This window comes from Sipha flava, unplaced genomic scaffold (genome assembly GCF_003268045.1).
Source record: "Sipha flava isolate LNK unplaced genomic scaffold, YSA_version1 195_pilon_pilon, whole genome shotgun sequence".
NCBI lineage: Eukaryota > Metazoa > Arthropoda > Insecta > Hemiptera > Aphididae > Sipha > Sipha flava.
In genome coordinates this window covers 233911-260574 of record NW_020272762.1, presented here as the reverse complement: position 1 = coordinate 260574, position 26664 = coordinate 233911, and the positions used below count along the sequence as shown (strand labels likewise).

The 26664-nt window shown below is 34.0% G+C and overlaps 1 protein-coding gene across 4 annotated transcripts in view; it reads left to right on the top strand.

The window, feature by feature from the left end:
* The window catches only part of LOC112681712 (AF4/FMR2 family member 4-like), a 155179-nt gene that overhangs the window by 102362 nt on the left and 26153 nt on the right, over positions 1–26664 (top strand). For all 4 annotated transcript variants that reach the window (XM_025551998.1, XM_025551997.1, XM_025551999.1 and 1 more), the window contains 2 exons: positions 10421–10526; positions 26108–26571. In XM_025551998.1, the coding sequence (XP_025407783.1) occupies positions 10421–10526; positions 26108–26571 (570 nt within the window). The remainder of the gene's footprint in view (positions 1–10420; positions 10527–26107; positions 26572–26664) is intronic.

Sequence of the window (26664 nt, the reverse complement as noted above, 5' to 3'; positions counted from 1 at the left end):
ATATAAATATATATTTAATACATATAAAGCGGTCGTCTCGGGTGCGAGCGCGAGCGACGTTGGCGGCCCGAGCAACACCGTCAGTGGCAACGGATCAGCTCTCCCCTCTCGCGTGCGCAACATACGGCAACGTTGCACGGCGTGGCGGTGGCTCGTTTGTGATGACATCGTCTCGCGCGTGTTATATTTTTCATTTCGGTGTTATTGGCCTCTTTCTTCGGGGGCGGGTGTCTTTTTTCCCGTTCGCCGTGTGCGTACCAACCCAGTCAGCGACATAATAATAACAACAGTAGTTTTAATAACAACAATAATAGTAAACCGACAGGACAGATAGACCGAGAGAGTGACGGAGGTCGATGGGTGGAGGACACTACGATCGAGAAAAAGACACGTGCCGAAATCGAGGTATTTGGAGTGTACTGTTTACTCGTATCTCGAGTTAATGTAACTCTTGTGGACCCGACCCACGTGTTTGCTCCTCTAATTCAGTCGTTGGCGCTCTACTCTTTTACGTTCGAATTGTGTATAATTATTATTGTTGTTCATTGGTATCAGATTAAATTCGTTTTCCGCTGTGTAAAAATCTCTTGCCTACCCTCATGGACATAGATTTTTGTGACAGTTAGTTTCTTCTTCTTCTTGAAGTTCCCATCCGTTTCGGATGTTGGAGATCATATTGACTATTATTTCTTTTTCCCTAGTGATGAACGAAATAATTCAATTTATGTTATACTACACTAGTCCCGGATAATTTTTAGCCAAGATATCCTTCATCCATCAGCACTTCTCTTGCCTTCTATTTTTCCTTGAAGTGTAAGTCGCAGCAATCCACATCCATGATTATTTCTCATTATGTGATCCAGTTATTCTAATTTCCGTGTTTTTACGATTTTCAGTAATTCTTTTTCCATTTGCATTCTTTGTAGTACGCACTCGTTGGAAACTCGATTTGTCCATGAGATATTTAGGATACCTGCGGTACAGCCACATTTCCAATGCCTCAATTTTCTTACTCGGTGTTTCAGTTAATGTCCATGTTTCGGCGCCATATAATAAAACAGTAAAGATATAACGTCTTAATACTCTAATCTTAGTGCCCAGTGAGAAATCATAACATTTGAGTATCTTACTTTAATAACTGAAATGCGTGCATACTAGTTTTTTCTAGGAAATCATCCGCCACCGCCCAGACGGTTTAATTGTTGCGAACGTGCGTCTAATCATTTGTCTAAACGTCATGTCTCTCCCTACCTACATGGGCGTCTTACGAATATTATCTAAACAATGCGGTGTGATTATTTGCAATCGTGACGGAAAAATGTTTGCGTTTTTATCTTCTTGATGCCCGTCCCTGCTGTCGCTGAACCACGTATAATTTTTTAAACAACATAATTTTGTACGGTTCTAGCGTATCTGCTCGCGTATTCACAATTACTCGAATTTTAATCACGCTTAAACGTTTTGCGCACAAGTTTGATTTTTTTTTCATTAAGTATACGACCGAAAAAATCCCATGTGTAAACTCGTAACTGTAAAATTTTTATTCTGATGTAATTCCATTAAAACTGCAAATATTTGGCGACTGTTCCATAACGACGACGTTTTGTGAAATAAATCTTTTAAATTATGTGGGCATTTTCAAAACAGTACCAACTGTATTTAACTTTCGGAATTAAATTAATTTTTTTCCTTATATTTTTAGTAATGTGATCTGGTTATCTATGTATATACTATTAATTTCTCTATGCGGCCGAAAGTATCATCTTGAATCCCGCTAAAGTATTTTCGATACAATTTTTGAGCTCAAATTTACTAATAAAATTATAAGTGTCGCCGTATGAATACCTATATTTTTATTCTTTTATATTGTGCTTCAACGTTTGCATTATTTTCAGCGTGATTATTCTATCAATAAGATAATAGTCATTGAAACGGGAACTAAATAAGAAAAGGTCGCTATCAAAAAATGTAAAATTTATTAAAAGTATTTAAACTATGTACAAAAAAAAAAAAAATACAATATCTAATATCTACCGTTTTGTCGTCTATTGTACTGTGATCATTGTATGTATCAGTGTATATATTGAAATTATTATTTGTATTTTGTAATGCACTTGAGTTGTGAATTAACCTAGCCTAAACTAAATACATATGTATAACTATATTTTGCTCAATATAAATCATGATATTTAAATAATAAATAATTTATTATTGATTATACATAAATGTAATTTCTGGATAGAATGCATATGACATTGAATGTGTGTACTGAAATTTGTACATACCAAATTAAACTATTCTGTTCAAAATTATGTTTGATAGATATGTTATTCATAGTATTCATCTATTACGGACAAGGATTTGCAAAATCAATGAAAATTATCTTTTATAATATTATAATTGCTATATTTTTACCTTTGAACAACTTGTTAAATATAAAAATAACATATTATTGTATTTTCGTTCAATCTATATCGGTTTTGACTAAAATCAATATTTTAAAACCAGGATAGCTTGATAAATGTGTGTTAATTTGTCATTATTATTATTTTTTTTCCCTCTGGATATTTGTATTTAGACATCAGTTTATGGTAAAATATTAAAAATCCCATATAAATATTATGTAGCAATTAGTTGGTAGTAAGTTTGAAAATTAGAAATAATGAATTGTACTTTTATTTGTAATGAAAATCCTTGAACATCGGTTATCAGATAGGTCGCCGTTCATCGATTTATTTTAATTGATATAAAAATAAACTCGTAATTATATTGTATCCATTGCTATTTATTACTGTAATTCGAATATTATCAATAAAAACATGTTGTTGGTATTTTATAAATTTATTTTTGAACACCACTTACATGAAAACACTGATATATCTTCTGGCAATTTAAGAATTTGTTTTTCATTTTTGTTGAATTTCGTCATTTAAATGTGAAGAGTAACTTATTATTGCGTATGAATTTTCTTGCCAGTTTCAATCTTTCAAAATTTATAAAAAATAAAATAAATTATTTTAAAGTATACTTAAATTAAAGTATTTAATCAGAGAAAGATGTCCGGATAGGTATCTATAGGTATCTATAGCAAATAATTCAATAATTTTCCTCAAATGTGTATATGTGTGTCATAAATTATTTTCTATGATTTGAAAATATATTTTAGCTGATTGAAATAAGTTAATAATTTTTGTTGGCATACATATTTATAAAAATAATGTTTTACTTAAATAGTTTTTGGGATGGTTCCAAAGTATTTTATATGTATATTACAAATATTTTATCTGATTTTTATTCTAATATGTAATTGAAATGCATTTCATTTGCTAACTGATTAATTTTTAATTTTTCCTATAACTCCCAATTTTCATATTTTCACTGCTTGTTGTCCAGAAAACTGTTGATTACCTACACACATATTTATAGGGAATTGTATACTAATATTTTATTTTTTTTCCGTTCAACATAAATTCCAATACAGGCTTACATTTTGTTACTAATGTATATATTTATTTAACGCATTGAAAAGTGAATTTTAGCGTACAGATTTTTTTTAATTAAATACAAGAACTTCTCAAATTTCTGAAATTTGATTACATTTACTCGTTTATATTTACAAAACTAACACAGTGTGTCATATTGACAAATTGGTCATCTACGGCGAAATATATACAACGTAAAGATTGAAAGTGTAAATAGCTTGTCGAAAAAAAAAACAGTAAACGTGATTTTGTTTGCTTTTCACGAATCGCACAATTATGTTTTAATAAAATACCTTTTCTACTCGTTATTTTATTTTATTATTAAGTTACTATACTTATTATTTACTATTGGTATTGGGATAGCGTAGGTAGATAAATAAACGTTGAAAGTCATTAATAACAGTAGGAAAAAAAGAAAAGCTATGGTGTTATTTTTCTGTTATAAAAGATGAGTGTGTGTATTATATTGTATAACATTGTACTTGTATCGCTTAATTTTTCATAAAGGAACTTTTAGCGCATTTCAATAATAAATTAATTGACTTTGATTATTATTATTTAATAATATATGCTTCAGAGTTAGTAGTATTTTCACTATGTAATACCGTGAAATACATTCAAAGCGAGGGGAAATTATAGTAGTGGTGTGGAGGATTATCTCTTTTATCACCGTTGCGTTGCTTTGAACGGTTTTCATGATGAAAAAAAAAATCATTCATATATACTATACTATATATACTATAGTATGTGTTTATCAATCCGGATCCTTTTTATCCTACCCGCACCCGTCGGCGACGGTATCATCTGAACCACGGCAGGTAGATAGTTAAAAACAAAAACGTTTAATTTTTTTATTCTGAAGGGTGAGTATTTCATCTAAAAAAAACCATTGCGTACGTGTAAATGTGTGTAATGGAAGAGGTATATATGTAATTTTATTCGTAATATAAACATTTCTCAGCATATAATTTATATTATAGTATATCATAATTATATACCTAACTTATTGTTTTCATCGTTTTTATTATGTATAAATGTTATAATAATAATAATAATAATTGTAGAAGTATTTTTAACATGCTATTGATATGCTATTCTCAATAGTTTTTTTTCCCAAATTATTCAATCGAAAAAAAACATGCATAACACTAAAACATTATTTAAAAAAAATAATAATTATTATTATTAATATTATTGTTTTTGTGAACTCCAACACTAAGAAGTTTGTTTGTATTTTCCGCATTTTGTTTAATATAAGATTTGGTATATTATCACGTTCATTTTTTTTTTTATTCAAATAATACGTAAAACAAATATTTGTCGTCGTTTAGAATCGCTGTACATCATTGTATCGTGCCGTCGCATCGTTATCGTAATAATTTATTAAGATGACAATTTGTGTTTGAAAGACTCGCAAAAACGGGAAGAAAAAAAACACGGGAGTTTTTATTTGTTTCTATTTTTTTTATCGTTCTTTATAGTTTTTTAAGAACATTGTACGTGTGTGTTCAGTTTATAGTCTGTGGGTCACACTAGAGATTCGGATCGATTCAAAACCGCCGTTGCCATGTTTTATTTCTCCATGTGGTACGTCGAAGAAACACGTCCACTTATAGGTATGAAAACGTGTGCATACACGTCAAGTGTTGCGCGTATGCGTTACATTTTAATTTACACGTTTCCGCGTCAAACTCGACTGCCTAATTTGTGCGTCGAGGATCAACAATTTTATCGGTAAACCCGTATTCATATTAATCGCGTTCACCGCGGTTGGTTCAAAACGAAATAACCGTTCGACGATACGACAATAAAAACAGAGATTTTAAAACCGTTTAACGTATTTATTATCGTGGTATGGTCGAAAACGGATAACGCCAAATATTTTTCACGGTCAAACTTTTGTCCGCATAACATTGTCCGTCTATTATATAAATCTATTGCAGTAGGTCTTGGACGATAATAAGTAAAAAGGAAAACTGTTGTACTTGCGTTCAACGTATACACACGTGCAGCCTGCACGCGTTTTTGCGACCCGAACAAGGACGAAGCGAACGCGTGCACGGTGCAGGGCGCGACGACGGTGGGATTCGAGCGTAACGCGCGAAGTACGGCGTCGTGTGTTGCTTCGGCTGCGACGGCGGCTGCTACGAACGAAAAACGGTCGTCATCGCTGCCTTCGTTCCATTGCCACAATAGAGGTCAATGACCATTGCCAGCGGAGTTCTTCTCCCCCTCGTCGACGTGCACTGCACAACGTGCGCCACCGACCGACCGCGACTGGCAACGTGTGTGCGCGCCTCGACGCAGCCGTATAATATCTTTTTTTCCCCAATTCTCTTTCTCTATCTGTCTTGTATCTTCTCAAGAGAAACAAATATCGCGTACATAAATGGCCTTTGGACTCTTTTTTTTTTCTCCTTCACGAAAACCGTGCGGAGCTATGGAAGGAGTTTGTACGCACACCGTCCGATATAATATGTACACACATATTGTGTATAGTTAACGCAGTATGTACTGTACGTTTTATGTAATTATACTATCTATCTTATTTATGTATTTTAATTCGAATTTAACATTTCGTGTTTAGAATACACGTTTAACGAACCGCGCGCACATAGTTACGATAAGTGTTTTACCGATTTTCCTTGACATTTTCTCTTCGTTCTCCCGTTTTTTTTTTTTTTTCACAAAACAATATAATACATGTATAATGTTATAATCTGCTGTTTGCCATGCCACGGACACCTGTCCATCAGCTGTTGTGCGTGTGTGAATGCATGCGTGTGTGCGTGCGTTCGATTCGACGACGTCGTCGCTTATTGTTCGATCGTAATTTTCCCTTCATATGTATTATAAATTTTCATATGGCCGCTTGTAATTTCTACACATATGAACATTATACTGTACAGCGTCGTCGTCGTTAGACTGTTTCGGAGTCGTTCCGAAGTGTAAATAACCGTTATTAAAATGACGTGCTTGTTCAACTGAGACGACGACGTGTGACGATGAGAATTCCGTCGCGCGTCGTCGAAATCTGTGAATTTCCTTCCGCCGGTGCGTGCGTTATTCGTTTTCGTCCGGGCAAATCTCCTCGTCTTATGCTGTGCGACAAATCGTTCTTTTTACGAAAAGCATAAAATTATTTTCATTAATTCACGTTTAGACTTGATGCTTATTCATACGTACGTTACTATTTATCCACATCATTTCTAATAATAACAAGTTTATAGTGGCGGAAAAGAGTTCGATGTTTTCGAAAATAATTCGTTTATACCTCCTATTTATATACGTTAATTTGTTGACCGGGATTTTTTTTTCTTGGGTTTGCGGTAACGAAACAAAATGAAAACGACATTAATACTTCGTACCAATGTCGGCTATATAGACTATAATTTAATTTGAAGCATTAATATAATGTTGTAAACTACACGATGTCAAAGTAAACCTTTGTAATATAATGTGATTCCTTTGATCCAATAATAACGTCAATGGCATGGGGTAGGGCGGCGGTCTATCGATGAAATAATAATTGCTTAAGTCCATAATAATCGCTAATCCAATTGTATAATTTGCCAATAATATTAGTGAAATTGTTAATTCTGCTGTAGTATTTTATTATTTTTACAGCTTATACTGTCACATATAAGTGTTATGTTCAACTGTATTTCTAAGTAACGTTGGCCAGCAGTTATTTTTTTTTCTGTAATAACTATAATATTGTTAGATATTTTGAATACTTCATATGTATATGTATATGTGTTGACATGAAAATGAGGAAAACAGATATGACACAGTCAATCGTAGCAACAGTGAAAATGCTGTAAGCGGATTAGTTATGAAAAGTCAATGGTAAACGTTTTTGACGGGAAGCTTACGGCCTTTAGAATAGTAATTGATCGCGTGTAAATGTGTAAACCTTGCATTTCAATCGTTTAAAGCGTATTTTTTGTTTCGTTTTTTCTTTTTTAACAGGCGGCAAAAATCACGGTCATTTTTAGTTAATGGTATTAGTTAAATATTTTTGTACCGCCATAATAATTACGCCATCGAACTGCCACATTTATAATGATCCAGTATTCCTGAGAGAAGAGGAAAAAGAAAAAATAAGAAGACCATGGAAAAGAGTAGTGGGGCTGACTGAGTCGTATTGATGGAAATTTTTCTGTGCAACAATCACGTTTAAGGGTGTTCGTTGCCAATGGTATTTTAGGGTGAAGCAAAAACTACTGCACACATATTATACATGTAATACAAAAAACGACGAATCCCCCTGTTGATTTGATATTGTGAAAAACTGTAAGCTGCCTTATTCTCAGGAACCTAGAGAATAGGTGGTGGACATGTTCTCCGTTTATAGGGATACATGCACGCACACACACCGCTATTGATTTTCCGCATGTCTTCAGGGTTCGTATTCTCTCTCGGTGTGTATATAGTTGTTCTTTATGGCTTCATGTGTACATACATTCATATATACGAATACACACACATACACACGTGTATATATATATATATATATATATATACATAGGTACACATAAATACACATTCACACACTTCCTCACATATACATTTCGTTTAGCCGCACCCACCCACACATTGCTCTGTAAAAGTCCAATTCTCGTCATTAATTATTACCACACACAAGCGCGGCGCGCCCGGGTATTTACGTATATATACACGTCGACCGCCTCCGCCACTAATACCACCACCGCCGCCGTACAACAGACACTTTCGTCTACCCGTCGTCCTACTCTGCATTCAGTCGGTTTTGTACATTGTGTGCATATTAAAAGCTCAATCGATATTTAGTGTGGTATTTATATATATATATATATATATATATATATATATATATATATATATACACCCCACCGGTGTAAACGACAGTGGCCGTCTGAAAATATATGACCCATAACATTGTAGTAAACATCGCGCAAAGAGATTGCACACATTATTTATTCATCATTATGTATGGGAGCCCAATGATGGAGGAAAACGTGTAACATATATTCAACCGGGTACCCCGAGTAATTACTTGTGTCCATACGTGTATGGACTCGTACTTATGTTTTTATAGAGTATCGTCAGTATAGATGATTTCTTGACAAACTTGGCTCCCGATTAATAAATTGACAGTAATGCGTAATTACGTCGAAAGTGGTTTTTGTCATCACTATGATGTATACGTAAACGTGATGTTTTTACGGATTTTTATTCTCGTCTTTGATCTCGAGTTGTACTACGGTTGAAGTTTATACGCATATGTATATGTGTGAGTATTTTCACACAATCGATATCGCTGCGAATGCTGCTACTGACCTCATAATTCCATGGATATTCTCCAGTTTCCATGTGTTACCAGTGAATCATAAGTTTTAATTGTAGTAGTATGTTAGAGGAGGTGCATCGCGTATTATGCATTCTTCGTTGTTTCAACCCCTTTGATGCCGCGAACTGTGTTGAGCGCCAATAGAATGACAACACCGAACACGCACGAAAGCGATGTATTTTTTTTTTTTTTTAACTTTTGAAACAACAACTGTTCGACGAACACGATTGCCGCCGTCAATTAATATTTTATTACTTATCCTTTCGGACGCGAAAAGTTTTTACAAACTGTTCGTCCACGGTCACACCGACGTTCGATTATTATCCGTGTAGGTCCTATTGTTTTCATTTGCCGTGCAATAACGGCGGCACACACGTATAGTGTATTTTCCGCCCCTTGTTCTCTCCGCTGTACAATAATTTTCATTTTACCAACCGTCATTGTCGCGTCTACAGTTATTTGAATAGGTTCGTAACACGAATGTGTCCCGAAGCAGGTAAAAGTCCGTTCAACCCGTACAGCACCACCAGTAGCGTTCACCGGTAGACACGCGTTTACCGTACTTGTGTGACCGTGTGTAATTCATCACGGCCTATACGATAATCGACGCACGTATGGATGGTTAGCAAAATTAACGCTGTTTTAAAACAATCGTGAGCGCTTCAATGTGTGACGAACGGTGCGGTGTACGATATTCCACCATGCCATCAGCATCCGGCGAGTACGTACGTATTCCACCTGGAAATCTTTCTACGTGTGTGTAACGACATGTGTCAGGTGTGCGTGTGCCGGCAGCTGCCCCTGCGAGTCGGTCTGTCGCCGATCTAAGAAAGGTTACACCGGAGGCGGTGGCGGCGACCGTGGTCTAGCGATTCCCCGACTACGGCTGCTGCGGTCAGGGTTGCTCAATGGATATAAAAATAAAAAAAAAAAGGTCGTCCTGAAGCCTCTCTCCGTGTGCAGGCAGCAGCGCCCCGACCGTACGAGGCTACGTTTTTAGACGCACTACCTGTGGAATTCACCAGAATCTTTTGCGCACAATGAAAACATTACCTGTCTCGCCCGTACCAGATGTTCACTGTGTGCGTACCACGTAGGGTCGTCGTGCGTCTGGAACTGCAGTGCGCCTACAAATGTTTCACAATTTGGTTTTTTTTTCTCTCTTATAGTAGTTGTTGGGTACCGAGAGCGGTGCTTCCGTTATAATTGAATGATGGACTGACACTACAGAATTTTTGATTTACAGAATTGAATCCTTTTGAATACGGTAAAAATTGGTTATGGCACGATTTTCAATCATAAATCGTTGGTACGATCGGTAACCGATGTGGATATTCTTGTTTGTGACACGCCGAAATGTTAATAATTACATTTTATAAACGATATTATATAAAGATTAAAAACGAATTTGTATATATGTATTTATTGTGTGTATTTTATGTGGTTGATGCATGTAGTCAACCCGGGGGAGCTGTGTCGCTTATTTATTGCTGAAACGACAATGCCCGTTCATTGCTTTTTTTTTTTTATAAATAATAAGAAACACTCAAAAGACAATCCAGACACATGTAAATATATGGAATTTTTTTGTTTTGTGTTCTTATAGGATGGAACGCGAGAAACAACGAGAGAAAGAAAGACAGTCCAGACAGCAACAAGTATCGGAAAATAACGTTAAAGATAAAAAAGAACTGTTCGGTTCACCAGTAAAGGTAATTTTTCGTTACGTTATTTATGTTCCGTTTTAGTGTAGTTTTGTCGACGTCATTACCCGTCGTCTCAATTGCGTTTGTTCCTCGTATATTATGTGTGTGGTATATATTCTACTTGATCGTCATTTTTGGGCGTGGTGTAGATTAGCAGCCCGTCTTCCGGATATTGTAAAGAACCCAGGAATTCCCTTTCTCTGCGGAGCGGAGAAAATAGACAATTTACTTTTATTTTCGTCCCCACCGCGCGTGCTTGTACGGTCCTTGCTTCTGTATGGCGTGTCGGCGGTTGCCGTCGTTTTCGCCGATATTAAAGGGAGCTTGTTTAATTATCCGTCCACGTGAATGTATACAATTCAAGACCGACGCATGAATATAATATATTATAGTCATCTATATTACATTGGGCGTTTGAATTTTTCACGACCTGCTACGTGAAGGTATAAATCTCGGTCGTAATACATATACAGCGAGATGAATTGTCTAGAATTTTTTGGAAAAAAACATTTTCCGCGCTTTTTCCCACTGGACTTCCACCTTGTCCCTACTACGACGTGCAATATATCATGCGTAATGGATATTATTACGTCGCGTTTGCATTGCATTAACGCCGGAAACACGCATTACAGGTGAACGATAAGAAATTAATTTATATTCCATGTGCGCCACCGTGTTATCGTTGCGTTGCCACGATAGTTTATCTAAAAAAAAATTCCTCCGATGCACTGCTATTGTTTTTCGTCGTTTTGCGCACTACTGCGTGGATAACATATACATGTTAATACAGACCTACAAAATATCATCATAATATGTAAAGATATTAGTGTTCAAATGCGAAATCGAAAATCGTTCAATTGTTCGAATAGTTCGCCCGTCGCGATAGTCAACGCGCACTATACGATTTACTTACGCATGCTTATACATGCACACGAGATACAGTGTCGGGTGGCGGTTACCGTCTTCTGGCTCACGTTTATTTATCTTATGCCGTCGACGAGATTTCAGCCAGCCGTTGACCCCTATGTGCATAATGCGATGCACTCGCTTTGGGGACGACGACGATCCCTCGAAGGATGTAGTTTATTATATTGTATGAAATGCGTTTTGATGGTTGGTCTAAGTATAGGATTACACGTGTGATATAAAGAGACGGCAACGTGCGATAAAAGGAAAGGGTTAAAAGAAATAATATTTGTGTCGCCACACACATAACTGGTTTCTGGTCCACGCACGATGAAAGGGAAGAAAGGGCTATGTTGTAGGAATTGTGTTTTATATTTACCGTAACATAATGTATCAAGGGCGATGGCTTATGGTCCTGATGATTGTTCTTTATCTCGCACATATTTGTTCTTGCAATGAATTCAAATGAAAATACGCTCGGACATTACTGCACTCTTTCGTCTTGTTCATATATATTTACTATACAATAGTATTTTTATCTACCGGTGCATTACTCGAATCGATTTTTATATAATATAATGCATTCAATATAAACAGCTGACTCGCTGCGATTGTGCGATTTTATAATGAAAATACCCTTCGAATAACCCGATGTTTACCAACATATGTATATACCTTACCTAACTTCCAGCTCGCATACGACACATAGTTGTGTTCGTATTTTTATTATTCTTATTATTATTTTTATTATCATTATCATTATACTTATGCATAACATCTAGATTTATACACATAAATATATATATAAAAAATAAAACATCAGACCGTGTCGAGAGTCTCACGTAGGGACCGTGTGGAAGATAAACGTATTCAGTGTCACGCCGGAGTTCGTGATCTTTCCGATTTAAATACGCACACAATTATTTGTTTTTTTTTTCCGTCTCCCTGTTTCTATTTTTATTTTAGTTTTTATCAGCAATAATGTTCCGATTCTGTTGCCTTTGCAACGACACAGTAAAGTTATTTTGTCATCCTGCACACGTACCACTCGTTTACAAAGACGGTAAAGTCGATCTCCAATCACATTGGTACATCGCGTATATATGTATATACATTTATGATAAAATACTGCTGTATTGCTGTACAAGCTTGCGCTGCCATTACTACTGTTGCAATGCCGCATGTTTGCAGTCGTATAGTAATACGAAATCAGACGTTCGTTCTGAACGAGAATTATAAGTCAATATATTGCGCGAAAAAGACGCGGAAAAAAAGTAATCCGGACTTAAGGTAAACGGGAACGATTTTTTTCTTTTGATATATATATATATATATATATATATATATATGTAAACATATATATGCAATCTGTTTTATTCTGGTATTATTGAATCACGGCGTTTTATGATTTTAATCGATATAATACCTAATATACATCATGTATCTATAACGTCTTTAAAAAAAAAAAAAACATCAAAAGTACTTCGTAATATTTTTCGTTATATTATAATATATTTGTAAGAATATTTTTTTTTAAAAATTGTGTTCATAATGATTTTCAAATTTAAATGAAGAGTATAATGTAGTATATAAATATATCAACTATATACCATATTATGCATTCTAGTTATTTAGGTAAATTTTATAATATATGTTAAGTATAATGCTCTATATTCCATTTGTCCATTTTCATATCTAACTTAATTTGTCATACGCACGTATCGGTCTTTTAAATTAATTGCTTTTGTTTGGATAATATTATTGTTTGCGCCGAAGTAGTCCCTACAATGGTGGCGGATGACCAGTCCGACTCGCGGCCTAGTTTTTGGAAGAATGACGGTGACCTTCGTGTATATAATGTTTACGTACACGAAAGAATAAAAGAACACGTATTGAAACTATCATGCAAGCCAACAGCGCCGCGTACTATTAAAATACACAATATTAAAATACAAGTGTATGTGGACGAGCGCCCATAAGAGGGGGGTAAATAATAGTATACTCACAAATATAATAAGAAGTGAAAATAATAATAATATGATATAATAATAATTGATAATCATATCACCGGACGCCACAGTGCTGCCAGCAGATGCGCGCCAAACTGCTTCGAAGAGTGAACGACGCAACAGCGATGATTGTGACCGATGTTGGAAATCCCCAATCGAAAAAAAAAAACCGGCGGTGATATCGGTGATCACGGGATCGGCACGTGAGCACGACGGCTCCGCGGAAAGACGGCGGTGGCAAAAGTATTGCACAAAGAAAATGTTGAGAGGAGCACGAATCGCCCTCGATGACACAACGCGTGAATAACGCATTCGCGAACCTTTAACCACGCGGTATGGTTGTGTAGCGTTCGAGGCGAACGCGAAAAAATGGCGACGACCACACGTTGCAATGGCTGACGAAAAGACGGTGACGAAGAGCAAGAAAAAAAGTTTCGTACACGGCGGCTGTAACGGTCGGCGTGAAAAGCGATAAGCGGAGAGGGCGAATGGGGTACGCGGGGCGCGTTCCGGTTTTTTTTTGTGCAACGGGCGGCGACGGCGGGTATCGAAGCTCGCTGAACTAGTACCGCGGTGTAATCGCAAAGCGGTCACTGGCAGTTTGCAATTTCGGCGCGAAAATGATGTAGGGCGCGAACAATTCCAATAATGGATTTAATCTGTTTTCAACTTAACATACTTAATTACGCTCGCAGAAAAGTGTAGCATTTATTTGTATAACCGTGGTTCAATCTACCTTAATACATTACGCAATATTAATGATTATTATACACAAACCACATTGTTGTTAAGATATTGCTCCGAATTCTGTTCATTAAAAACATTAATAGACCCTAATAGTTTGTACCATATATTTTTATATTATTATTAATATGATCGACACAGTGTAGTGTCTTCAAATAATTCATGTAAATTTATGTCAATAGCTTGTTGGTATTAATATTTTAGTATTTATATAATTATTTACAATATGTGCATTTTCATGTCACGTAAAAGTTTTTAGTTGTCTTTCAAAAATATTTCCTAACTAGGAAAAACGATAAAACTCTCCTCGGGCGGCGGTATTCGTAGTTTTCCCCTTGACCTACTATTGTACTCTGTGTAAGATTTTTTTCTCCCTTGCAGGCTGTTATCTAATTATCTGTTTTCGTTGTCGTCGGCGATAGGGCGCGGCACATAAATGACTTTGTCTAATGCCAATTCATTTATACGAAACGAAGTTAATAGAAATGTGTCACGGAGACAACGGCGGCTTAATGTTATTAAAACCGGAAACCGTTTCCGAACTATGGAGGCAATTTTAAAGATTTCTATTTTAAGACGGAACTGCTGCTTCACTGCCAGCGTATTTTTAACGTATAAAATACATTCCTATTTCTTATGCTTCTTAGGGTACGCTTATACGGTCATGTTTTCTTATTATTCTAAAAAGAAGGAAAACATTATAATGTTGATCGAGAGTAATCTAATGAAAATAAACTAAAACCATATCAGCCAGGCGCGTACACAAAATAATATTTTTTGGGGTGTGGGTTTATATTGTACATTTTCCTACTTATGTAATTTACTTACAACTTATACGCTATCCAAATATGATAATTTTCGTCAATTTTGATTATCGAACCCCCTATCCCTCTTTGTGTATACGCCTGATATCAGCTAATTGTGAAATAATACTGAATCATGCTGAAAAATGATTTATCTACTAAATAAAACATTATTGTTTATGTACAAAGATTACGTTACAACAATTCTTTTGATAACTATGGTAATGATAGTTGAAAACGATGGCCATTTTCTTTATGTTTTCGTAGTGTAAACATTTAAATATCTAAATAGTAAAAAATAATCCACAATTGTTTCCGTAATAATATATGTTATGGCACACCGTATAGACGGTGGATATGTTGAGGGTATTCTGTGTACCTGCAAATATGTAGATACCTAAAAACTTAAACAGACTGATTTTATCACAAAAGTACGCATGTGTGCGCTTACTCGGTACACAGTTTGCTGTTACTTATAATGTATAGTATTACACTGACGGCGGAAGTCGATAGCATTGTGTGTGGGACGACAATGATTATGTCGAACTGCCGCGTCCTTAGCGCACAGGAGAAATCGACTGTTGACACAGTTCAGTTTTTTGTTATACCGTGTTTCTGATTTATTTATACTTAATATATATATATATATATATATATATGTGTGTGTGTGTGTGTGTGTGTGTGTGTGTGTGTGTGTATCAAAGGCATAGGTAAAGATTATTTATGGGGATGGGTTTGATATATTTAGGTACTTAATAAGTATTTTTATTATCTATATATTTACTAGCTGATATTTTAGCAATGGGAGGGTTTGAACCCCTAACTTCCTTAGTTTACTTGTGCTACTAGTGTGTGTGTGTGCGTGCATACGTTTATATATTATAAGAAGAGGACGGACAATTTTTTATCATACAACTCCTGCAGAGCGTTTAATAATATGTAATTTTTTTTCAATGTAACATAAAAATTCGATAATATGATTAACCGACAACAAATTTATCATTATTGTCACAGAGACTTAATTGTAGGTCATTTCTGTTTTTCGATCCGTCGTGTCTCGTCTTCCGAACTTCTTCGTCGTTTATCATGTATTTGACGTCTGCGGTGGTCCATATGCTTTGAAATTAAGTGGGATAATCGCCCAACCACGACGGTGATACATATAATTATTATAACACTTTATATTATAAAGTATGTACATATACTTAGTAAAAAATCCATAGTCTGTTCCACTCGCCGTCTATCAAACACCGCATTGTTGTACCTCTTTATAAAACAACAATATACGTGGAGCACATCCGTATTTATAGGTATTAAATTCCTTGCAGTTTAGCCGTTTCTCGTGCGTTCATAGGTTTTAATTAAAGTTGTTCTGAGCTTCTAATTTTAAATAACTTATATACGTTTTCCGTCGTATAAGCATGCGATTGTGTATATATATGTGTGTGTGTGTGTGTGTGCGTGTGTGTGTGCGTATGCAAATTAGTGACTACTACCCCGCCCGCTGTTCTAAAAACTTTTGCGTATAACTTGTAATCGTTAGTTTTAGTTTAAAATCTTCGTAACGCGAGAGAAGAGCTGTGCAGCGCCCCATTAATACTTTTACGAATTTTAAATAATCCGTTTCAATTTAATCAAACGGAAGAAGATTATCGGAGAATTGAATAATATAATAATACAGTGTTTTGTACGCGATGATTAATCGTGAACTTCTAGGAAATGAACAGCGTGAATTCCGTACGTAATCCTTGTCTCGTTTAAAAAAAAAACTTCTTAGGAGTTTTGTTGGAAAACTGTTTTTATTGTTGGCCTCCTGACTTTTGTTCGTCCCGGGTTTCTATGAAATGTTCATTTTCAGATTTTTGACGTCGGAGTGAAAGCAAGCCAATTAATATTATTCCTATTTTTGTGTGTAGAAATTATATTTATTATTATTATAATATGTAACAATAATTAATAACTATTAATGGCAATTGTCCATATGAGTAAGTTGTAATGCGGTGGCTTGTAGATGGAACTAAAAACATTAGACGTGTGTTGAGTAAACATAATATACAGCCTTTAATGTTAAACGAACATTAATTAATTTATTATAACAATAGATAAATCGTTGTAGTTATATAGTAGTATAATATTGTATACAAAGTCAAAACGTTTAAATCGTTTCCTTATTGCGTTATGTGTTTGTGTGTGTGTGATGCTCATGCGCCTATGAGGAAACAATGAAAAATTGTTTTTGGTCGAATACGTATATACCTATAACCAACGGTCGGTAGCGGAGCGGTGTGATAATATAACCACGTATAGTGTTGTTCGCGCATATATTGATTCCACTGACGCAACGAATAACAAAACAATTACGTTAATTTTCTTATCAGCTATCACAAGTTGTCAAACACGTAATTAAATAGAGAATAATAAAATTGCTCACGCTCGTCGTAAAAATGACATAATTACCTTTCCATCCCTCGCGTCCAATAAATCATTGATTGTTTTCACTGTAATGATCGAGCGTTTAAACTGCCCTTGTTTTGTATTCTATTTTCGCTTAAACGTGTACACATAACATTATTATTCTATATAATTCCACTGTTACAGTATTAAAATAACTTGCAATAATAATAATGCTGTTGTATCGTCCATCTATAGAAACGCGTTGGTCATAAAATTCATCTTCGACTGTGTAGCGTAACGAATTAACAGATAAGTCCACGATGACCTCTAAATAACAAGTATATTGTTAACTGTGTTTAGTTGTAAAATCGGTTTTATTTTAGTGGTTATTTCCTTAGTTTGCACCCGTAAAATTCAACGAGAAATAAACGACCTTGTTGTTTAGTCTGATCGGCAACGTGCCACATCAAAGCGCATAAAATCAAAGGTCTTTCAACCCGAACGTGAAAAATAGAACAATAGATAAAATATATTTTATCAACTTTTTGGTTAGTAACGTTTATTTACTATTAGTGTAACGTTTCACTATGTGTGTGTTCCGTTCTTACTAAAAGTATAACAATTGTAATAAAGCACTTCAAGTTTAATATCCAATCTATCCTTGTAAAGAAATTTGATTGGGTATTTTGTTGTAATTTATCAATATTCTCTTTTTTTTTTGCCGATGGTTTCGTACGGATACGTTCAAATTTTTTATATTTATATGTACAGTATTATATAATATACATAATATTATGTAAGGTGTTCTCAATTATAAAGAAGTAAGTATATAATTGAAACTTTACAATTTATTCGACTAGGTTTTTTTTTTTTAATTTTTGAAATTCTATACTAATTGACAATCTTTATTTATACTTAAGTATTTCTGTATGCTTTACATTTATTACGTTTGCTAGGTTTTGAAATCGCATCAGTAAAATACATACAGAATTACACATTACTCTTCAAATACAGATTTTTAAATAAAATCCATCTAATATAACTTTTCTCAAGGTTATAAAACATTTCTATGACCATTACGATGAACACAACTAGTGTGCACACAATCAGAAGTAATAAAGTATTTTTTAATGATTTTCGTGTTGACTATTACCACTGACAAAAATATATACTTATGAACCACTGATGAAATCATTCTTTTAAATTCTTTTGAAACGTCACGTCGTTTTCCGAATCTTTAGTTTTTTTTTTATTTTCTTCAACTGTGTTCGTGTACATTGCCTATACAGAATTCCTTAAAATCGATACGACGTGGTGGAATACCTCCAAGAAAGCTTCACGCTATCAGATTGATGTAATTACCATTTGCAAACGAGGGTACTGCACGTTGTGGATATATCAATAGCCGTGACATTACCTAAATAGCATTTTGATAAACAACAACAATAACGTATATTTTCGCAAATTTCTTACACCTACCGTTGTCGGAGCTCCACAAATGATAATTAACGCGTCACAATATTAACAATGTTGCATCGTTATTCGACAGAATGATCACCACCAATCGTTATTTTGATTGAGACGATAAACTTATTTATAAACTCGTGCGATAAATTGAATTTTATTTTAGCACTTAATTACGCCGATACAACGGTTACATAATACAACAATCTAATTACCATTGTATGTCATCGTCAGTTTGTTCTTATCGAATGCAATTTTAATAACACCAATCGTTTCCAACGGGAGAAAACGATGATCACAACGATACACGTTTCAATTTATTATTAATTTAGCGGTTGGTTTTTGTGTCGATCACTTGCATTGTTACTCCAAATATTATATTAATGTAATACCATCGAAGCTCCACGCTTGCCAAAAAACCGTGTATTAACAACAGTGCACGAAATTCTACTAGTACATGTATGCACAGTTGTCTCCTATACACCGGTGATAAACACACGTTGGATATCGTTACACGCGGTTTTTATGGTTTTATTTATAAGGTATATATCATATTTAATGCTGATATGTTGGAAATGTATTTGTAGCATTTGTCGCCCACCGTTTTTTTTTTTTTTTTTTTTTATTAACCTTTTTTAATATACTGATAGCCCAACCATCATTATAGTTATTACAGTTATACAGTTATGTACAATTTAAAAATAAATTATTCACAATCATTTCTATAAAATCAAGTGAAGAAACCAGCCTCCAATGCAAAGGAAATTAGTTGATTGATAACATGTTCCGATTGGGAATTAAGAACGGATAAGATATTAAGAGTGATGTTCAGGGATTTTTATGAGTTTAACAAAGTTACTCGTTCGGTGTGCAAGGTAAGATATTAAAAAATAATGTAGGTGAGGTTACACGGGTTTTATGTGAGATGTAAGGTGCATAGTGAAGATTTGTTTAAGTCCAGTTCGCAGGAGTGATAAGATAAAAATGTGTGTCCTATGCGTAATCGATTGAATTACACTGGATTTAAATCTGGGTAGAATTAAGTTGTTGAACCAAGTTGAATGAATTAAGCCCTTAACAAAGTTTTTATATCTAGTGGCGAATTCCACTGGGAGATTCGCCCATTGAGAAGTCTAGAAGAATGTGGAGACGTATAAGTGGAGTAAAATCCATACTAGGGAGTTGCGTAATATCCGGAAAGATTGAGTTGGATGTGAATATGGCTAAGTTATCGGCAACATTATTGCGTGAATTCCAATGTAATCGAGAGCCCAAAGAAATTGTATGATGTAGTCTGATTGGTGAAAGTTTGAGGGTGATTTGTTTGATTTGAAGTACTAGAGAAGATACGTGGGAGTAAAAAGGATTGGAATTGAAAGATTGTAGGCATGATATTGAATCGGAAGCTATTAGTTATTTATTTGGAGAAAAATGTAAGATAAGTGTTAGTGCTTCGGCCGTTAGCCGGTTATGCATCAACTGAAAAAACGAAAAAAACGGAATTTATTTTTAAAATTAAAAACATGACGTGTATTGCGTTCTAATGTAGGGAATTTTGTTTATAATTATTATTGTCGATTACTCATAGTTCTGTGAACATTCATTGGATAATAAAAATAATCAATATTCACGTGTATACAATTTTATTGTAAAACAATAAAATAACAAAAACGGGAGAGGGGGTAAAATGTTTACCGCGATATATTTCAATGCGAGCAAAAATGCAGCGTTAATAATTTTTTTATTATTTGATAATTTAACACACACACACATACACTTCAGTGCGTTATTAATTAAATCATGGAAATATAATACATAATATGTATAAGATATTATCTTAATCTAAACAATATTATTATAATACGCTAGCAACGCTTTGGTCGATATTCATTGTAATATATTATTATTATCATCTGAGATACTAATAGGCCTGTGTATGAAAATAACCATCAAATATGTTGACGCATACCACCCACCCCAAAGTACTCGGGTTATCAAATTTAAATCTATGGTTATCGTTGGATATTTCGACGGTGTTGGATTTGACTTATTACACACATAGATAATGAAGACCCGAACTGCTGTTTATTTCATCCATGGTCTACACGAATTTGTTAATTGTAATCTTATTCGCTGATTTAACGGTTTTTATGTACTGAATCTATGGTATAAATCGTGTGCGTATTATTTGTGGACTGTTGCTGATAAACGATGATGTTCGACGGCAATAAAGTAAATCGGGAAATATTTTTATTATTTTTTTTATTTAAATATTAATCAACAAATTTAATAAACGGGAAAAATATTTATTAACTTACACTTCCAACCGTTTGGATATTATTGTGTGTGGTTTTGAACGTTTCATTATATATATTTTACTTTTTTTACAGTGCGTGGCTTGACTCAAATAATTAAAATAAATAAAAATAAAAATACGGTACAAAACGTACGGGGTGACGTTATATTAGTTACATTTAGTATAATAATAATTTAGTATATTATTATTCACACAAGCTTGTGTTGTGTCTGTGTGTATGTGTATATGTGTGTAATTCGTCGCCTTGGAACACTAATTATTTCGTTTCGTATCTGTAATTCGCTTTGACTTTGCAAAATGTATATAATTGTGTGTTATTTAATTTCTTGCCATTAGCACACTTTATTGTCTAACTCGCGTGACCGTTAATCACGTTATAGTCGTCGTCCATGTGATTTTCCTGAAATATTTTATTTTCCGATACGAAATCCATGTTTGGTTATGTGTAATATTAAAGTATACATTCAGTGACGTGGAGCGTTTGATTTCAAAACGATGCAATGCGGTCAATTCGCGTATAAAAACTGAACATAAGAACGCCGCCACCTACCCGTCCGCCGACCATTGGATACGAAACGGGCTTATCGTCATTACCCTAATGGTCCCTCTTCTTTTTTCTTCACTTTGTATATTACAGAGCTATTGAATTTGCGTGATCCATATTTATATATATTATATGTATCCTCGTCGTCGTATACATAACGATTTCGTCATTCATCGCTCCGGAAACTTGTCGTCCGTCGCATTTAATATGTAATCGATTTTTTTATTAAAACTATATTTATTAATATAAATTATACAAATTTGTACAACAGTATTTGACTTAGCCGCTACCGCCACCGTTGACCAACCAGCGGCAATAATGGTATAGATCCGCTGTCGAGCAAATATCACGTTATAAATATTTTATTTTTGCGTCGACTCCTGTATAATTTAACGAAAGGAAAATCGTTTTCCTTCTTACCTTTAAATCGTATTATTTCAAATACACTATTCGTTTCCGATTTTTATGCTTTTTTGAGTTTACTGTAATATCTCTATTCAGAAAATCAATTTCTTTGGTGTAGTTTTAATTATATTATTGCTTATCAAGTTAATTATAGACAAACACACACATGTGTATAAATATGTCCTTCACGCATATTGTAAAAGTAAGTATATAGTTATTATAAGCAAACAGTTGAGTCTTCGATGCCTATTGAAGTATTTTTATTGTGTTTTCAGGGAAGCAGAAATTATCTATTTATTTATTCAATATATGTCAGAAGTAATGAAAAAACTTGCTGTCATTTTTCCGATTTAGAACCTTTGGAATAACAATCAATCATTATTCGGTGTATTTGGAAGTCACGCAACTCTATAGTTTTAATAAACATAGTCTATGTGGTTTTATGTTTTATATTTAAAACAATTTTTATATTTTTATCGTATTTTGATGCGAAAAAAAAAATATAATTCCATTCATGCAAGGATGTTGCTATTAATGAGTCTTCTCTCAATAGTGTTATTCATGATCATTTTTATACGTTTATTCAGCATATTTACTTGTTGTCATATTTTTGCACAGTCTGTAAATCATTTTTTCAGTAAAAAATTAAAATAAATACGAATTATGTTATATTTTTAAATATTGAAACAAAAATATTATTCATCTAAAGAATATAGCATTATATATTTATATATTTTTTTCAAATTAAATATTAATACGAACATTCTTAATTTGTTACTATTGTTAGCATATAATTAATATTAATATTGTAATTGTTATTAAAATACATAAACTTAATGTTTAGTGGGCTGTGTTGAACGAAATTGTTTTTACTTAGTTTGGAAAAAAATAGTATGAATAATGGAGTTATAAATTAACACAATATTATAAATGTATATTATATTGCAATTATTTCAACAGCTACTCGGTAATATAATCCAAGTTTTATATATATATATACCTGTGCGTGTTACTATACATCTATATATTTTTTTCTATACAGTTGAAAAAGTATCACAATTTATGGCATTAGTACTGCACTGTAATATATATATATAGTTACAAGGAATAATATATACGACGCGCAGTTTCATTAGAAGGAATTAATTTTTTTTATATAATTTTGCGTAGTAGATTCTTTTCTTTGAGCATTGTTATTTTCTGTGTGAACTTTCATTATTTTTCATATTTTATATTTATATTCATATTTCTGTTGTAATCGTCAAAACTTTCATAATCTGTTCCGTCTAAACGTTTGTTTATCATGGTTAAACGTTAACAATTATTTTAACATTTTTGTTTATAAATGTAATTATTAATACTTAATGATTATGCGGTACAAGTATTAAAAGAAAATTGCACGCAATGAGATTTCAGCTATATTATGTTTTTTTACCATGATATACCGTTGTGTCATTATATTATGTGCATTGCGTTTACATGGTGTGTATAAAATGAAAATGTTTGTTTTTATAATGACACCAATGCATTAATTAAAAATTAAAAACCGTCGGTTACTTATTCAGTTTTTGCCATTTCGTGGTTTTATATTGTGTTGAAAATTGTTTGCAAATTATATATTTATTACTAACTCTAAATGTTTGTCAAAAATTCAGTATAGGTGAACGATTTATTCTTATTTATTATATTATAGTATTTACACAATTATAACCGTATTATTGAATTAAATCATAAAAAAAGTGTGCAATTTAAAATTTTTAAAAGTAATAATGTATGTAAATGTCATGAAAAATTTGTTTTTGTATTACGTTAGGAGAAACCATTGGGGTTAGAATGTACATATCAGATATTTTAACTATATTTTCGACATTTTTAATGTAATTTCACTTTATTTAAATGGAATACGTGGAATGGTTTGACCTTTTACATTTTATGTAATTTTTAAAAAGCATACATTTACATTTAAATTAAATAATATATATTAATTATGGGTTGAAAAAATAATAGTTACTTTGTTTTTCTGCTTAAATACTTTTTACAAAACGTCATACCTACATAAAAAATATTGTTAAGATTATTTTGAGAAAAGTATTGAATTATCTATAATTTATTAGTAGATATGTTTTTACGGTCACATTAACTGGAATTTTCCATTAATACTGTTTCTATGTAATCCATTATTATTTTATTTATGGACTCCCTTACATTTTGTGATGATTCTGATTAATTTACCCTGTGCCAAAAACACTTTTTCTATAATAAAATTTAAATTTTTAAAATATTCGATTAGTCACTTAAAAAATTAAAGTGATAGTATTAGTAATGATTAAATTTAGAATTTGTGAAAGCTGTTTGGTGTAGAATGACGAGAATGCTATAATTATTATTTTTTATTAAGTTAACGACATTCATCTATTTTTATTTTTATTTTTTATTTCTATTTTTAGTACTGAACAAAATTTAATTAGTCAATGTAAATGGATTATTAAATACATTTTACTTTTATTTATATTCTTAATAATAAATTATTGAGTGCAATTTTATCTCTTAAATAGGTATTTAAATAAATGTTCTCTATATTTGGATATGAATATACGTACCTACGTATCAGTCGATTTACATTTTGGCTGGTGGGATTTTATGTCGTGAAATCATAATGATTTGAACTAATTGTTTTGTATTGAAATTTCACACAAATGTTTTTACTTTTGTTATACTTACTATAAGTAACTAAATAACTTAGAATTTCCAAGTATTGTAATAACAGTTCCAACGAAACGTTCCGTTTCACTTTAAATATGGCAATTAACGAGGTAATTAACTTGGTACCACATGAGGCACAAGCATTTATGCTATATTGGTTGTTTTGTAGTTAGAGGTCTCAATTGTTTTAAATCAATAATACTGGTAATACGGTTAAATTAAACTTCAAGTGCAGTTTTTGTTTATATAATACCCAGTCTGTGTTATATTTCGTATAAATAATACATTTTACTTAAAAACGACGAAACGTACGTTTTCACGTGTACATAGTATAAGATTTATTTGTGATTAAATAAATAACATTAATTATATTAGTTCAATCAAATTTACTATTATGTAATAATTCTCGATATATAACGTTTACATTATTAATGTGAAGTTATTTTTAGAATATAAATATTCATTTATCATCCGGTGCTTTCAAAATCCATTACCACGATATTTTAAAATTTATTTATGAAATTGATCAAAAACAATGATTTTTCGTTCAACTCTCGGGTTTCAGTTTTCATCGTCGGTGACGAAAACAATTATCTATAATCGCCGTATTAAGCTGAATATTACCCAATATTTTAATAGGTGCTTGGAGATTTCTATTATTAGTTTTGCTGTCGTAAAAATTCATGTTTTTGATTTACGAAAATATCGTAAGCATGTTTTATCCACACTGCTTCATTGAAACGTTGCCTTTGAAGTTATCGGCGTTGTTTATTAATAATATTTTTGAACGTGTTTTTATCCCGTAGAACTGTTTTCAACTTCCCCTCCCCTAATCGTTCACAAATCGTCGATTGTTATAAGTCACAATGTTATTAAATGATACACATGTTTAATTCGCACAGTTATGTAGTCCGGTGAAGAGCGAACGTAATCTTTCCGTATACGATGTATAAAGTGGTCGTTCTACTCGTTCGTACAACAATACAATAATATATATATATATATATATATATACATAACGAGTTGTTATGCATGCGCACGATGTACGGGGGAGAGTAATAAGGCAGAAGAGAGTGGAAAAAAAAAAGAAATGATTGTCGCGTTCCCTCTAGTAATACGTACGGCAAAATGTAGTAGTGGTGGCGATGTTGGTGGGAGGGGGAGGGTGAACGGCACCGCCCGGTATGTACCCATGTGCAACGCTGCTGCTCAGAACGACCTCTCTCGTTCACGCGCGCGCGCCGTACCCGTACCTCCTACCACGGTCTAATTTTTTTTAACGTTACCGCGTGTTCCAGGTGGACGACGAACAGGACGACGAGCAGAGCCAGCTGATCCAGAGTCAATTGGGTTCGTTCGACGACGCCAAACCGTACTTGGACATGGTGTTCAGCTGCGGCATTACCGGCATGCCGCAGAGTCCCGCTCCGCCGCCCCCGCCGTCGTCTTCGTCGTCGACGCTACCCGCTGCCGCCGCCGCCGGCATGATGCACCATCACTCGTCGTCGTACCCGTCCGGCGCCGCGGCCGCGGCCGCCAAGTCGCACCATCACGCCAACGTGGCCGCCGCCGCCGTGGTCGGCCAACAACAGTCGTCCAGGAGGTCCGTATCGCCCGCGTCCGGCGGCGGCGGTGGTGCGGCGCCACCCGCCGTCGGATCGTTCAAAAAGCCGACCGTCACTTCGCACGCCATGGCCAGGTCGTCGACGAGCAGCGGGTCGTCGTCGTCCGCACACTTTCAACCGCCGGCCAACCCACCCAGGTAACTGCCAACCGTGTACCGTACGCGGTGATGGAATTAGCGTAACTGTAGTACGCACATCGTGTCTGTGACAACATTAAAAAACCGTTATTA